The 15,660-nt window shown below is 43.0% G+C and overlaps 1 protein-coding gene across 4 annotated transcripts in view; it reads right to left on the bottom strand.

Annotated features, from left to right (window-relative positions):
• Positions 1-15,660, bottom strand: part of cadm4 (cell adhesion molecule 4) — a 147,499-nt gene that overhangs the window by 23,985 nt on the left and 107,854 nt on the right. For 2 of the 4 annotated variants that reach the window (XM_038710938.1, XM_038710941.1), the window contains exons 1-2: positions 12,298-14,686; positions 4,827-4,973 (exon numbers count right to left, since the gene is read on the bottom strand). In XM_038710938.1, the coding sequence (XP_038566866.1) occupies positions 4,827-4,973; positions 12,298-12,394 (244 nt within the window). In that variant the 5' untranslated portion in view covers positions 12,395-14,686. Of the gene's footprint in view, positions 1-4,826; positions 4,974-12,297; positions 14,688-15,660 lie in introns of those variants that run through there. The other 2 variants (XM_038710940.1, XM_038710939.1) reach the window with 2 other exon arrangements.

Raw genomic sequence — 15,660 nt, 5'->3', positions numbered from 1 at the left:
TAACTCGCCATCAGTGTTGGCGGCTTCGACATAAACATAGGCTCCTCCGGCCTCTCAGTAGTCTTATTTTTGGCATTTTCCCTGCAAAACTGCACCACCTACAGGGAAATAAAATAACAGCAGTTCAGACATGTTGATGTAGGCACACTGATGTTGCCACTTACAGGCCAAGAAAGTGACAGTTGCTGTAATTGCTTGCACTTTTCTTGCCGATAAGAGCGCAGGTTAGATTGGAACTACAGGTCCAGAGTTGCAGGGCTTAAAGTGCTTGCGTGTGGCTCTGCAGTTGAATGACATTGGCCAGGCCTGGTTGCAGGCACTTCAGATCAATAAGACCATGTATACTTGTTAATTAATGTCTACAAGATATTTTTTTTTTCTGTTTATCTTTTTGCAGGACGTAATTGGCAAGAACATCAAACAGCACAAGAGAAGCAAGGGCTGCTTTAATTGAGTGGTATGCGATTTTCAGCTTTTCAATCGGTTATTTCTTAGCCTTAAGACAGTTTGCTCTGTATTAGCAAAAAGTCAGTATATCTCCCACAGTCTGGAACAAGAGTAGAGTTTTCACCTCCCTCTAATTTGTGATGTCACTCCCATGGACAGCACTGCGGAGAAAAAATTGCAAAACATGGGAGAAATAGTGGCTGTGACAGCAGCCCAGATGATTTTCAGCTCTGGAATTGATAGTGCTGCTAAATCTAAAGCTCAGTTTGATATAAAAAGTTCAGAGAGAGTTTCCAAAATCCGTCTCAATGGAGAAGCTCCAGGCTGTACATTGATACAACATAACAGATGTCTCGGTTCTCTCATTTCCAGCTTTGAGGGAGACTGTTGTTCATTTTCCCAACCACTGATTGGACTATCCTAAACTAGAATGTATTCATTCATTCTCTTTGTAACTGCTTGCTTTAGTCCTCTGTAAGCCCATTTCTAATTAGTGTCTGGTATTTTTATTGTTCAACTTATTAGGTATTAATCTTTATTGTTTTACTCTGAAGCACTTGGTAACTCTTTTGAACAATGCTGTAAAGCTTATTGCATATATTTAAGGAAAACTATTAAATTGGGTGGTCATTGGGAGACAAACTAAGTACCAAAAGTGTACACAGTGTAAACACTACAATTCACTATGGAAAATAACCAAGGATTGAAAACGAACAGTAAAAACCCATCAGCTTTCTGAACGCTTAATTCTGGTTACTGAAAAAAACTAGAATCAATGACAAGAAAAATGGTCATAATAACAAATAACGCTAACAACTGTCTGTGGATGACAGTGGCTCAATGTCCATAGATGCTCATGCGAGACTTATTTTGTATCGACTTGACTGTGAAACCTCTCCCTCATTCTCCATTTCTATTTTATTCTGTCCCTGTCTGCACTCCTTTGTGTTGGTTTTGGCTCTCAGCAGACACTTCCCTGATGTAACAACCGGCCATCTCGCAGCATAATTCATCACAATACAGACACTACAGTATAGATATTGGCTTTGTGTGGGCATGGGCATGTGTGCAAGAGAGAGAGAGAAGGAGGAGGAAGGCCGAATGAGAGAAACAGTGTAATAGCTACATAATGTGTCAGGCGGAAAAAAATAATATAGATAGAAACAAAAATTCACAGGGGAATGAAAGAGTGGCCTGGAGCGATGGAGTTAGTCCACTGTTCCTGGAAGTGCACCACACTAATCTCTCCCCCAAAATTTCCCCTCCACTGGATGGCAGCGTGAGCATTGTTAGAGAGCTATTCCCCACAGATAGGTAAATCTTTTTTCCCTCTCTGCACTAAATGGCAACTAAATGTCAGACTTCTGTTCAGGTCCAAGTTCACCTTTATTGTCCTGTCTCATTTGCATGCTGAGGAGAGCTGGCAATAGGAGGAGAGATATGGACCACTGAGGAGAAAGGGTCCATTTGGTTAGTTCCACCGCTCTATTACAGCTATCAGCCCCCACAATCTCATAAAACACACCCCTGACTGGTTGCTCACTTGCAAAACAGGCAGCCTAATTCACAGCACTTAAAGCAACATTTCTATTTGGGCAGTTAGTGTGGAATGGCTCAGCACAGAAAGGCTTCAGTCTGATATCTGGGCGGCAGATGGGCAATAGGCAGAAATGGAAGAGCCCTACAGCGAGTGATGAAGCAAACGTGGAGGTAGAGAGAGCCAGAGTGAGATGTAATTTACGCTCCCGGAAAATGCCCCCAACGAGGCTCTTCAGTGCTTACGGGAGCCAAATTTGTTATGGGAAGCAATCTATACTTTATACCATGCCTAACCTTTGGATCATTTCCAAGTGCTGTCTCTTTCTCCATCGCCTGACGCTCCCTGTCCTTATTCTTTCTGTTGCTGTGTCTCTCTTAACCCTCCATCGTTTGTCTCATTCTCCCCCACTCTTTTATGTCTTCTTTCTCCTTTTCTCTTTCATTGTAGCTTTCAAACCCCTTCCTACTTCTTGCTCTGATTAGGCTTCATCGCGCTTTCCAAAGGGTGCAAGTCCATGTCTTGTGGGAGAGCAGACAGGGCGTCTCTGTTTAAATACTTAATGGAACTTAACAGGTAGTGCTGATCTGGTAGAATTGGGGTGAGAGTTGAAAGTAAGGTTTCTCAAAGCAGCGACCTCAACTACCCAATTAAGGCCACTCCGTGATTGAGGTGACTAACAACTGAAGAAAAGTTGTGTTGAACAAAAGTATTTGAACGATGTACCAGTGAACAGTGAAAGCGACTCTTTTGTCTTGAGTATTTCAGTCTAATCTTGGCATCATACAGAGACTGTTCCCCAAGGGAAGTGTGGGAGTCTTGATTGTGGAATCAATGTAATTACAAGTGATGGAAGTTGTAATGATTAGAAATGTGAAAAGGTGTTCAAAAGCAAACTTTCACATACATACATATCATGCCATATGCTTGAAAACATGAAAATATATGCCTTTTGTATTTGTTTTCTGTGGTCAAAAATGCAGGTTCAAGTACAGTATGTTCCTCACAGTTCTCGTTTGAGCATAGTTTACCTTCAGACAGGCTCATGAAAATATTGACGGAAATGTATTTAACTCCTTTTCAATACAAGTTTAATTGCGAGGTCTGCTATAGAAAATAATCTGACAGCCAATCACTTTGTCCACGATACTACAGTAGTGAATGTCTACCTACTTACTACAACACACTACCAGCACTTGAATTTATTTTACTTTTTATACACTGGAAAAATTATGAATATGCCGCCAGTTTTAAGTCTGTGTGAGACTGGTACTTGCATGGTTTTGCAGCTGAGGAGTTCTTTATCAACCACAAGCTCAAAGCCATGAGACAAATAAGCATAAGACCATAAGCATAACATTTTGAACATTGTGGCCATCTGACTCTCTGAGAGTCAAAATCAAGCTGGGAAAATGAACACCTGTCACACAATTACAACAGCAGAACAATCCATTTCAGAATTATAACTAATCAAAACTACTTTTGGAGCACCATGTCTGAGAGACTGAATGGACCGAGTATTCAATTCAAAAGAGAGAATCAGATATCAGGATGTAGATATAAAAGCCAGACTGTTAGGGAGTTTGCACAATGCCAAGCACCTTGGATGAAAGGTGAGTGAGCGCTCGTTCAAGGAGATTCTGTCTGCCACCGTGTTTCACCTAATTCCTATGTTGGATCACTTTGACTGTGTTTTTGATATCATTTGGAGAAAACTGCTGTGCAAAAGGAGGACAAAATCCAGCACAAGTGTGCACATTTTTGATGTTCATCTGTTAATGAATAGTCTCAGTTTACTTACAATAGATAGATGATTTGTTAGCTGATTGGATTTTGTTTGCTAGTTCTGATTCCATTTGGATTTGTAAGTGTTTTTAACAAAGTCAAGCCCACTAAATCCAACAATTTGTTTGTTATAATGTACCTGTTTATTAATAATGCAGCATCTGTGTTTTTTATCTTTTGTTTTTTTGTATTTGACTTGGACGAAACAAACCCAAAAACAAAGCATTCATTTGGTTCTTAGGTTGACGTGGTCTCAAAAGCTTAAGCGACCAAAATTTTTTGAATATATTCAAATTCATCCGCTTACCCTCAACTCTAAACAGTTACAAATCACAGTTTTACACCATAGCCTTAAGCCTGAGGTAACGTCTTAAGAAGGTTATCACATAGATTGCGTGGGACATAAAAAGGTATTGCTGCACCACAAAACATAATGCAAAAGATTTGCTCAAATTAAGCTTCCCCCCACAAATTTCAAAGGCAATGTTTAATATACTTGATCATTGTTCTTTTGCTCAGAGCTTTCCTAGCAGCTCTTGCAGAAAATCTGGCTAAGGTGGCAGCTTTTGCGCTTAATTATTTTTATAAAAAACATGTAGTGTTTGCCTGCCCTGAGGCCTTCAATGAAATCTGCCTTCATTATAATATTTGTAACAATGATACTTTCCCATAAAGCCACTTTTAAAAAAACATGTGATTGCCAAGGCCATGCTCTAATGAGAAGCTGTAATAAGTTCTGATCTCATCACAGGGGTTAACAGTGGATTATGCAGAGAGCTTCGAACTATGCTTTTAAAACAGTTAAAGCAGTCACACTGTTAGGGCAGAGAATAAAACCATCTCCTAAATTAACTCTCGGGTTATCTGACTTTCTAATGTGGAATCGCTTCAAAAGCAAAGTGAGGACATTTTCAATAAGAAAAATGTAAAGTGGAAGTGTTGGTGAGTCATTGCTAATGTGTTTAACAGTCTGGCTTCAAATGTCACTGAGGGCAAATACATAGACACAGATAGATTAAGTTTGTCTGTAGAGACAAGTGTGCATGCACATACATACCTCGCGTGCCATTGAAGAAGAGGGTCTGTCGGCGGGGATTCTGGATGACCACGATTGATCCATCGTAGTTCTGCAGGCGGCAGGAGATCTGGGCCGTACCTCCCTCCAAGACTGTCACATTCTCCGCCTGCACTGCCTGACAATGGGCTGAGGGACAGAAAGATGGACGTCAATATAGTGATAGAGAGAGTGGATGATGGAGAGGAAGAAAAAGAGAGAGAGAAGAGGAGAGGGACAAATAGGAAGAAATGATGCAGAGGAAGAGAGATGTTCAATTTGCGCCTCACTTGAGGTAGAACCTTTCAAAATAAGGTACTTAAAGCATCCTTCATTTACTTGCCATTCATCATATGGACAGAAAGGAGGAAACAGAGTGATAGAGATAACAAGACTGAGAGCGAAAGAAAAGACGCTGAAGGACTCAACAAGTAAAAAGGGGTCCTAATGAACAATGTGTGTTTTATGATTATAATAGGGATGATTATAATTACTGCCATTCATCTTTTTACGTGCACAAACACACACATGCAAACAGCCCTATTGCCTCTGGCTAGTCTAACAGAATGCTTCAACACACACATTTGAATACATAATGCCTTATTAAATCTCTAAGTGGCTGTTGCTCTAGAATATAAAACACACACCAGCACAAACACACACGATTGGACACACATAAATACAACCATGGGCACATATGGACGAAAACAAACTCACGCAAAGTCACAAAAACAGATCACAGTTTGGACTGCGGCCCCGCCACCACCTGGGTGGATGTTAATAGCTTAAACTGCAGCCTTATCGTAGAACTCTGAACAACTCTGTGAAAACGCTGGCCACGTACAGAGCTGTGAGACCATAGTGGCAGCCTTGAATGCACTTCACACATGCCATTTCTCATCCAGGTGCAAGCTAAACCAATTGCTTAAACTCCATTATCCCAATGTAATGGTTCTTATTATAGGTATTTGGAAAGTGCTAGGGGGGATAGCACACCAGCTTTGGCTCCTGCAAATGAATATGCCCATGCACAAGGGCACCTGTATGAACATCCGCGTGTGCTCCAGCAAGTACACACTCACCAATATGGATGCATAGACACATACAGAAATATGCATGTATGTGGAACGACATGCACACTCACAGAAACTTTCACATATTATCTTTTTCGAACAAACTTGTCTGGCCCCTAAACCCAATATTTTTAGACAAGGGGATGAGGAACAGCAGGGAGCCTCTTTGATGTTGCTGACAGCCCAAGAGTCAGTAATGAGGAGGTTGATTATGCTCTGATTGGAGCGCCCTCCATGTTTGTGGGTCAGGCTGTTGACACGGCTCCGTTGAGTCACACCTCCTGCTGAGCACAATGGACACCTCTGCCATGTGAATTCAAATGATTTATGCGCAATTAGCTGTACGGCTGTGGCCAGGAGTGGAATGTGATTGCCTTGAAGAGAGAACCAGCTTGCAGGGCTCCTCAAACTAGTATTTACCAATTTGCATCCCCATTTGCATTCTCTCTCTCTCCCTGGCAAAGTGTTAGCCGTGGGGAGGATTTAGAGAAAGAACGACATCAATATTGAAGCATGATGATGAAGCAGGCAATAAGGTGTGCCGATAAAGACGACAGGAATATATATTTCACTGCTGGGTCTAGCAGTGTCTCTGAGCTCTGTAAAGCAGGTAGGAAATGTTGTGAGACAAACAGATGGTGGCTGCCATAGCAGGAGTTGCTGACTTGACTGCTTTGGGCCAAAATAAATGTCTTTACCTGCAACTGAGCATGTCCTAACTTTCAGTAAGTGTGTGTGTGTGTGTGTGTGTGTGTCAGCATTGGGTGTGCATATGCAGGGGTTGGCATATTGCAATTAAGCTACTTTGACATCATCTGATCCCGCCAACTTCATCCAAATTTAATTCTCTCCTCGATTTTAATCTCTTTTAATGAAATACTCAAAGCCTACATATTCATCACATCGGGGGAAACAGAGAGACACAGTGGATATTGAACTGAAGACGGAAAGAAAACCAAGAGGGGATAAAGACAAAGGGGACTCTAATACTCTATGGAATAGAGAAAGAAATCTTGACAATTACCACTAATTGTAGTCATTATTGCTTCCATTCTCTGCATCAATATTGTGATTCATATCGAGGGCCATCAGGGCCTGCCACCGCCATCCCAATTATTTTTCTAATGGCTGTTATTACTCATCTCCGTGGCAACCAGGCTAGGCCGCCATTGTTTTAAACTGTTAATTGTAATAGTGCTGCTGTGCATCCTGACAAAGTCAGTGCAGCGTCTGTGTGTGATTAGTGACCCCTCAGAACCAACAGAGAAAGAGGACTTCAATGGGGAGAGCGACTGCAAACAAAGAAAGCGGTCAAAAGTTTGCTTCTGGGAGGAGGCCAGAAAAACTAATTAGCTATCCATTTGTACACCCACTTCTCCTGACAGCTGTCACCCCTTCAAAGGAAATTAGCTGCAGTGGCGTAGAAGTAAAGCGCAAAGAAAAGCGACAAAAGAAAAAATATATTAAAAACTGTTAACCGCTGTTTCGAGCGGGATGGCTGGCATCCGCTGTCGCCTGCTGAGAGATGCCACCCAGAAACACCTGCTAGCTGCTGGTGGATGATCAATCTGGGCAAAGAGAACAGAGGGATGGAGAGACAGTGGGGGAGTGAGGGCTCTAACCGGGAAATGATAGCAGGGAGCTAGGAAGTGATGGTTTGGGTATAATAATGCAGCTGGCAGGGGCTGGACAAAATATACGAGAGATGACGCATATTCCTCCATTCCCGCTCATAACGCAGCTGGGTACAGCACTTTAGTTTGACTGTGGATTTTATAGGCTTCACATCAAGGCCATGAGCCTGTGCTTCTGATCACCACTATAGTACCTACAGTACAGAGAGGGAGGGGAAGGAGGGAGAGGGAATCAACATCTGTGACAGAGGTATTAATCTGGCCTCCATTAAAATCTGTGCCCATAATAAAATACTCCACAAGCGTCAAATCACATTATGAGAGAATGCTGAGAGCAATCGATACCATGGTAGTGCACTGACGACTATGATCAACGGATAGATAAAACAGGAGGGGGAACAAAAACAATCACTTCTTTCTCCAACCAAGCGGGGGCAGTATTTCATAGCAGTCAATTGGTGCTTCTCATCATTTAAAATGCCGCTACCCCATGCTGTCACAGCCCCGAAAAAGAAGGAGCCTTTATTTACTACGGCAATAGAGATCTGAGAAGGGCCATCATTTCAAAATACATAAACAAATAAATAAATAATAAGCGTGCAAATTCATACGACAAGGCTGTTCAGGGGCCCGTCCTAATGGTCCCGCAATGGGGTTGAGTTATAAGCCGAGGGAGGCAGGGAATAGAGGGACAGAGGGAGGGGATGAAGGGAGGTGTGGAGAGTTAAAAGAGGGGGATTTGGGAGGCAGCCAGGTGGACTGCTGGCTCACCCTTGGTCACGGTAAATTCTAGAAACTGCCTCACTGGTGCAGGGTTAGCGGGCTGAATTACCGCCTTGCTGCGTCTCTCGCCCCCAGTTTCCCTCTTGCCTTATTTCTCTCTCTCCCCATGTCTCAGTGTGAGGAGAGGGGAAGATTGGACAAAAAGACAAGCCACATAAGAGATGAGCTGTCTCCATTTGCCCCAAACAAGCCCTCATGTATCCTTGAAGCTGTGCAGTCACTGTCTCCCTATTCATTATCTCTCATTATCTTTCAGTTGGAAGTGAGCCAAGAGCTTGTGTTGTCTTTGCATGCTGGCCACGAATTTACAAGGGAATCGATGCAGGAGACTACAATGCACAACCCCTTATGTTATTACTGCTTTAATTAAAACAATAACAGCAGCTCATAGTTTCCACTCTTAAGGGGTCAACCGTTGGCAAGTTCTCCATCTCTTCCCATCTGGATGTACATTTTTTCCTGCTATCCCCCGAGTCTGCGAGTCGAGCCCGTTTCCACAGTATGTATGCAAATTAAGTTTGCAATGTTTATGTGTGCGAGAGGTGTGTGTGTGTTGCTCCAGGTTAATCACAGAGTTTTGTGGTGTACTGACTCTATGAAATAGCTGACTGTAAGGTTCTTCTTCTCCATACCTCCCTCTGCAGACCCACAACTCTACCCCATTCCCTCCCCCGTTCTCTTCCCAGTCTAAAATTATCACTCCATCTCACTCAGGGAGCCAGATCTCTGCCAATCAAAACCAGTGCAAAGAAAAAAAAAGATGCTCCCTCTATAAATAATACATAATCCTTTACAAATCTCGCTTTCATCTCTCTCATTACCTTCGTTCTGTCTCTTTCTCCTGTCCTCCTTTTGTTCCCTCTCCTCCACTTAGCCTTTCTTCACATTTTTGAGCGACCCCCCCCTCGCTTCCACTTAGTCCACAACTCATAATTCTCTCCTCCTGCTGCATTCGTGTCTAATCTCATTCTCACCATCTCCCTATTTCTCCTTTTATTTAAACCCGCAGTCACTCCATCCCGCCCTTCTGCCTAATCCAGTCCTCGATTCCTCCGCGCTTCATCAGTCCATTTTCCTTTCTTCCTGTTTTCTTCCTCCTTCTCTTCTCCCTTATCTTGTATTGCATCTTTCATCATGCTTCTTCCTCATCAGCGTTGTCCTAAAGATTCCTCTCACTCTATTCTGGGCCTCCAGAGAATTGTTTCAATTCCTTCTTTCTCTCCCCCCGTTAGCTGCAATCTCTTCACTCCTGTCCTTCGTTCTTTCCTTCTTTTTCTCCCCTCTCCACCCCCCAACGCCGCCGCAATAGTTTCCTTCCAAGCTACAATAGGCTTTCATTCTCCTTGCAATCTCTCTCATTCTTTCTCTTTTTGTGACTCAGTGGGAATCTTTTCCTGCCTCTCTGCTGGTTCTATCTCCACACTCTCCTTTGCTAAATGTGATTTGTTCTGCAGCTCAAGTCTGCAGCATAATCGTGCTGTTTTTATAGTGTGCTGGGAGAGAGGAAGAGAGGGAGTAAGGAAAAGACAGAGAAGAAGTGGAGGGAGTGAATGGGACAAGAGGACAAAACAAATGAGTGGAGCAATATACTGAATATCTCCATTTTTCCTCCCTCTTTCATCTACTTCTCTACTTTTGCTTCTTTTAATTGCCAGTTGCCCAGCTCAGCTCTCTCTCTCCACTTTCAATCCTTCTATTTCTCTCTCTCCCTGTCTTTCTTAATCTCTCTTTGGCAAAGAACTTCAGAACCTCTCTCATTTGACTCTCTCTCCATCACCCACTGGTGTACTGTGAGCACTGTACTGCTAATCAGCAAAATCAGCATAAAATTGTTTCAGTTCACCCTTGACCTCTCATTAGAAACATTTACTTTCATTTATTTATATATTTCATGTCCTGTTTACCACCCTGACTTTGCTCCCCAGTCACACTGCCTGCATCCTCTGCATTGAAATCTGTTGTCTTCTTCCTCTCATCACCTCCACCTTTCTTGTCCTTTACCTCCTCACCTGCCCCTCTCCCCACTCCCATATCTATAGTTTTGACCTTCATATCTTTTTATTTCTCCAGCCCTTTGGTGTATTTCAATCACTCATCCTGCTTTTTTCCCTCTCCTACTGCTTTGCATCTCCCTGAGTGCTCTCCTCTCCTCTTGTCCACCCATCACGTTACTCATGCTGCTCTCTTATTCACCTCTTCTTACCCTTCACAAAGCAACATCTCACCATCTCGCTTTCCTTTCTACCCTCTTTCTAACAGTTAAAGCTGGTTAGCTTTATCTGCTGTGCAGCGTTTTATGGCCCGGGTCTGTCAACAACCCTACAACAATGGCCACCACACACACCCCTAACGGCGGATTAAAGGAAATTTACAGGACTATTACGCGATGGCTACCACACTGGAGATTCACCACAGCCAAAAGCACTGGTCGTAACACCCCTACAAAATCCACCACATGGCAGCCTTCCCTTTAGTTAGGCTCTGTGGCACACGTGTGTGTGTGATGCTGATGAGTGTGTGTGCATGCATTTAAAAGCAAGATTGTCTGTATGCTTGTGCGTGCACATTCAAGGCCCAACACAAAACTGCCCTACTGGCATGAATTACATAACCACACACTGACTGCCAAGACACAAACTCATTCTTCCACTGTATCCCTCACATCCCTATTGTCACTCCCACTCAGCCCCCCCCCCCAAACATCCCACAAAACACAATGTCCTTCTGTTGATCTAATATGCAAAAAAAACCCCGGCTCAGAATTGAGATTTTGGCTGGCACAGAGGAGATGGTACTGTGCACAGCAGAACAACACTTGTTTACCAATGAGCAGCAGGGAAAAAAACATCTCCCTGTATTAAATGCATAATAATAATGGCATGAGGTATTAATAGCACCTAGCAACTCTGCCACTGATCCGGACTCCAATTCAGGTACTGCTTTCTCCTCACCATCTCTGCATCTGTGTTCAATCAATCTCGTGACTCTTGGTTTCAAATCTCGACCTCACGCAGCTCTTTTTGAGGCCTTGTCTCGCGATTTATCTCTGTACCCCTCCCCTCCATCTCTGCCTTTCTTGCACACACACACAGACTGTGTTGTTCTCCATCTCTGTCTCGCTATTTCTCTTGTTCTGCCTCTGCTGCTTGCTCCCTCCCTCCCTCATATACAGTACAAGTTCCTATCTGGCCACATTCTTCTTTCCTTGTGTCAGTCTGTCTCTCCCTCAATATATATTGGTCTCTTGCACTGCACCCACCCCATTCTCTTTCTATTCGACATCCTCACCATTTGGCTCTCTATATCTCTCCTACTCTGGGGTCCAACTTTCTTTTATTAGGTTCTTCAGAGGAAAGCTGAGAACAAGGCTTCAGTCACTCCTATATCTCTCTTTCTTCCTCTGTTTGCATTTGTGACTCTTTCCCTTTAATTTTTTTGGTCCATCAGTCCACTCTCTTTCTTTGCCTGGTCTCTCATTTCCCGGTACATTCACCTCCTGGGCATATGCTCCTGCCTTCATATTCGCTCTAGTCTTAATCTTAATTACCAATTCTAACTTAATTACCAGCATTTTGAACAATTCATCTGAAGCTCTAATTTCGTGATTCCATTGCGAGCTAGTCCTCCCTTGGTCATGTGCTGGGAACTGCACTGGATCTCATTCTGTATCAATTTACACCAATTAGTATCACATTCATAATTGTGTTGTCTTTTTTATATAACAGACGGATCAGATTGCAGTATTTAGAGGTAGATCTGTAGGGAGTTTAAATTAAAGGAACAAGTAGCTTATGCTTACATAAAATTGCCACATCCTGGCTATAATATGTAATGAGTGTGTACATGTGAACATTATGTGCTTGTTTCCCTGAATTTTTGGTGTGTAATGACACCCGTGTTTCCTTCTTTAATCGATACTACACGTCTCATTTAATCTGTATGTGTGTGTATGCACATGTGAGTGTTCATGCGTGCATGACTTACGAGCGATGCAGAGCAGGACCAAGACCAGGCTGCGCAGGGCCAGAGAGAGAGGGGCAGGGAGGAGGCGGCAAAGGACAGAGCTCCGGACAGGCCTCATTGTGTATTGAGAAGCTGTGTGTAGGGATGTGTGAACGTGTGTGTATGTGTGTGTGAGGATGTGCACGTTTGATCAATGGTTCCTCTGTGACCCTGCCTGCACTGCTACTGACAAACTAGTCCACACACACACACACTCTGATTTGTTCTCAACTGCAATGCTGCAGACACGTGCACACGCTAACTGCCCAGCTTTACTTTAGTGCAATCAGACAGTAGTTGTTGTTTGAGGACAACACTTAAAGAAAGGACGCACTATGTACTACACTGCATGACAACACATACAAAGAAACTGCTTTAGCCGCTAGGTCACATAGAACTGAATTGTAGCCAGAGCTTGCATGCAAAACACAGAAGTCTGACCAGCTCAGGGCGCTAAAAGAGCTAGTGATTTAGACACACAGAGATGAGTTTGGAGCAACAAAAACTTCCACTGTTGACTTTAGCACCTTGTGCTGTTTAGAGAGACTTTAAAACATGCATTGTCTTAAATCCATACAGTGCAGAAGTTTTGCTGCAACAAAGCATTACGGGGGCCCAGTCCCATCTAAGCAAAAAGGCTGCTAGGATAGCTATTTTCTACCACAGTGCTCTGAGTCTCTTGAGACCAAAGCCCAAGACTCTGAGATCAATAAACCAGAAAACCAATACCAAAAGTTACCAAAGCAGACCTGCTATACTGTGTTCTTTACCAGCTAGGGTATTCAGTAATGGCAGCTATGCAATTAACCAAATGAGCAACAACTTAATTAGCTCAACTGTGTCAAAACCCAGAGCCAGTTCTGAGCACCAGACTCTTTAATAATGAACCACAAAATGAACCACAACAACAGGCTTGTCTCCTGTAGGTCAAACCACACTGCTCCAAGGAACAGAAAACATCAATGATACTATATTTCAGTCAGTTACAGGCTGAGAAACTATTCCAAAGCAAGTCAAGTTTATCTCTACTGATGTTGACTGAATGTTTACTTTTGAAACAGAGCTACCTACATTGCCATGCCCTCGAGGACAGAGAAATCTAGGGCAACAATGCTCATTCTCGAACAGATTGTATTTTAATGAGTCAAAGAAGTTTTTCTGCACTTCTCACCCAACAAACCGGCAGGCAGGAGTCAATGTTCCCTTGAGCTATAACTGAACCGGCCAGGCCTCTGGAGAGATGGAGACACTATCTTGCAACTCATCTAGAGATAGCTAAGGTTAAATAAAATCCATTGAGCTTGAGTGTTGGTCTATAAAGACAGAGAGTGGAAGTGCTTGCCCTGTGAAGAATAACCAACTTGCAAGGGGTTGAGCAAACTGCAGGCCTTAGTTTTACATATTACACTTTTTCGTCTGCTATTTTTCCTCAGAGACTTGCACATTATTCTCACAAGGTATCTACCATTAGTCGCTTGAATGCTAGTGCTCTTTTGATATGCTATCATGTATACACTGTAGCTTCAATGGACAGTGATTTTACATGGTAATTTTAGACTCAGAATAATCACAGGCTATCAGACAGTATAATCGTGCAGCATCGACCTGCCTAACGTTTCCTTTCCAACATGCTCCACTGGGTACAGTCAGTCCTTGGGTGCACTCCTGATACACACTCACTCATACACACTGATCTGAAAGCCTGCTGTGTTTAAGATCCTGACAGAGTTCCACTGATTGTCAGGACCTAATGCATCGTCGGTTTCAGGGAGTGTGTAGCTCTCGTATGTTTGTATGTGTAAGTATGTGTGTTTAATATGTGTGTGTATGTGTGTATGTGTTTGTATTGCAGAGACAAAGCGTGACGAGCTGCACCACACACCTCACTGAGCACTATCTGATGGAATAAAGTGCGGGTGTCATCCTTAGATTGCTACACACTGCCCGCTCTCTCTCTTACTTGCTGTGCCACTGCAAACACAATGAGCTCTAACGGCAATGGCCCTGACACTTCTGGCAAAGCCGAAAGCGGATCATCGCCAATCTTCCCTACAGCGCCGACTTCACCGGTCAACTGGCTGACGCTGAGAAAATTACTCTGTGTTAGTGTGCACCCGCAAGTTGGGTCTGACGCCTGGCAGCAGACAGACGGAAACGGAAAGTCTTTTCACTTGTTCAAATTGATCTCCTCAAATTGTGTTTAGTGTATCCATTCTGCCCTCTTTCTCTCTCCTCTTCCTTCAATCCTGCAGTCACTCCGTAGCAGCTTGTTAGTTCCAACAAGTTTGCCCTCCTTTAGCCTCACTTCTTTCCCATCAATCTGTGAAAATTGCTATAATCCCAATATGGTATCGTTGTCGATCACATCCATCTGTCTATCTGTTTTTCTGCCTTCCACTTGTTTATATAACCCTGGCCACCCTCCCCTTGCTTTCGAATGTGTGTGTGTCAGTGTGGGATCAGTGTCTGCATATTTTGCATACTTTTTTGTGAAGGTTAGAGATGAGTGTGTGTGTGGATGGAAGCAGTGACAATGGTTGTCTTTCAGGTCAACAAACAGTGACGGCGTGTGTGTCTGAATGTGCTTGCCTGTCCAGTGCTGACTGAAGCAGAGTGTACATTTGGCTGTCTGTCTGGTCCTTTCACTATCTACTACCCATTAATTTATCCATGCAGGCACACACAGAGGCATCACAGTGCCTCTTTATGTTAAATGGCCGTTTTTATGGCTGCAGGGATGCGCACGGCTGTCTGCTGACAAGAACTATGTACATGTTTGTGTGTGGCATTTGTAAGTGGATGTGGATAGAGCAGAAATGAATGTGACTCTGACTGTGTTGTGAGTTATGCTGATGTGAACCTGGCTCAATAAAAAGGTATCAGCCCCATATTTTTACACTGTTGAAACAGAAATCATTGCTAACAGCTAGTCAAACCTCACACCTGTCAGTATATTTTGCATCAACTCTTCGTACATAATGCAATTCTTTTGTTCATGCTCATTGCCACATGTACTATCATTACTGCTACTGGCAGTAAAACTAGCAATAAAAAGCCAGTGGTGGAAGCTAACTACACTAGACTCTGCATCTATGACTTTCATTGTCCTGTAAAACGTGAAAGGCAACACAGTTTTACTATAATAATAGCACCTCTACTTGTTCTTAATCAACTGATCATAAACTATCAGTTCTAATCTGCCACAAGCTGTATTTACAAACAACTTTATGCATTCAATTTGAAACATGCTGTTCCCTATTATCAAGTCAAATAAAGTCACTTTTATTTATCAAGTGCTTTTAACAAAATAGGGTCATCACAAAGTGCTTTATAGAGCAACAAAGG

The sequence above is a fragment of the Micropterus salmoides genome, unplaced genomic scaffold (assembly GCF_014851395.1).
Source record: "Micropterus salmoides isolate LMB-PRFRI ecotype aquatic unplaced genomic scaffold, ASM1485139v1 Ms_hic_scaffold_11, whole genome shotgun sequence".
Classification (NCBI taxonomy): Eukaryota; Metazoa; Chordata; class Actinopteri; order Centrarchiformes; family Centrarchidae; genus Micropterus; species Micropterus salmoides.
Note: the sequence above shows the minus strand (reverse complement) of the source record. Positions and strands in the feature narration are given on the sequence as shown.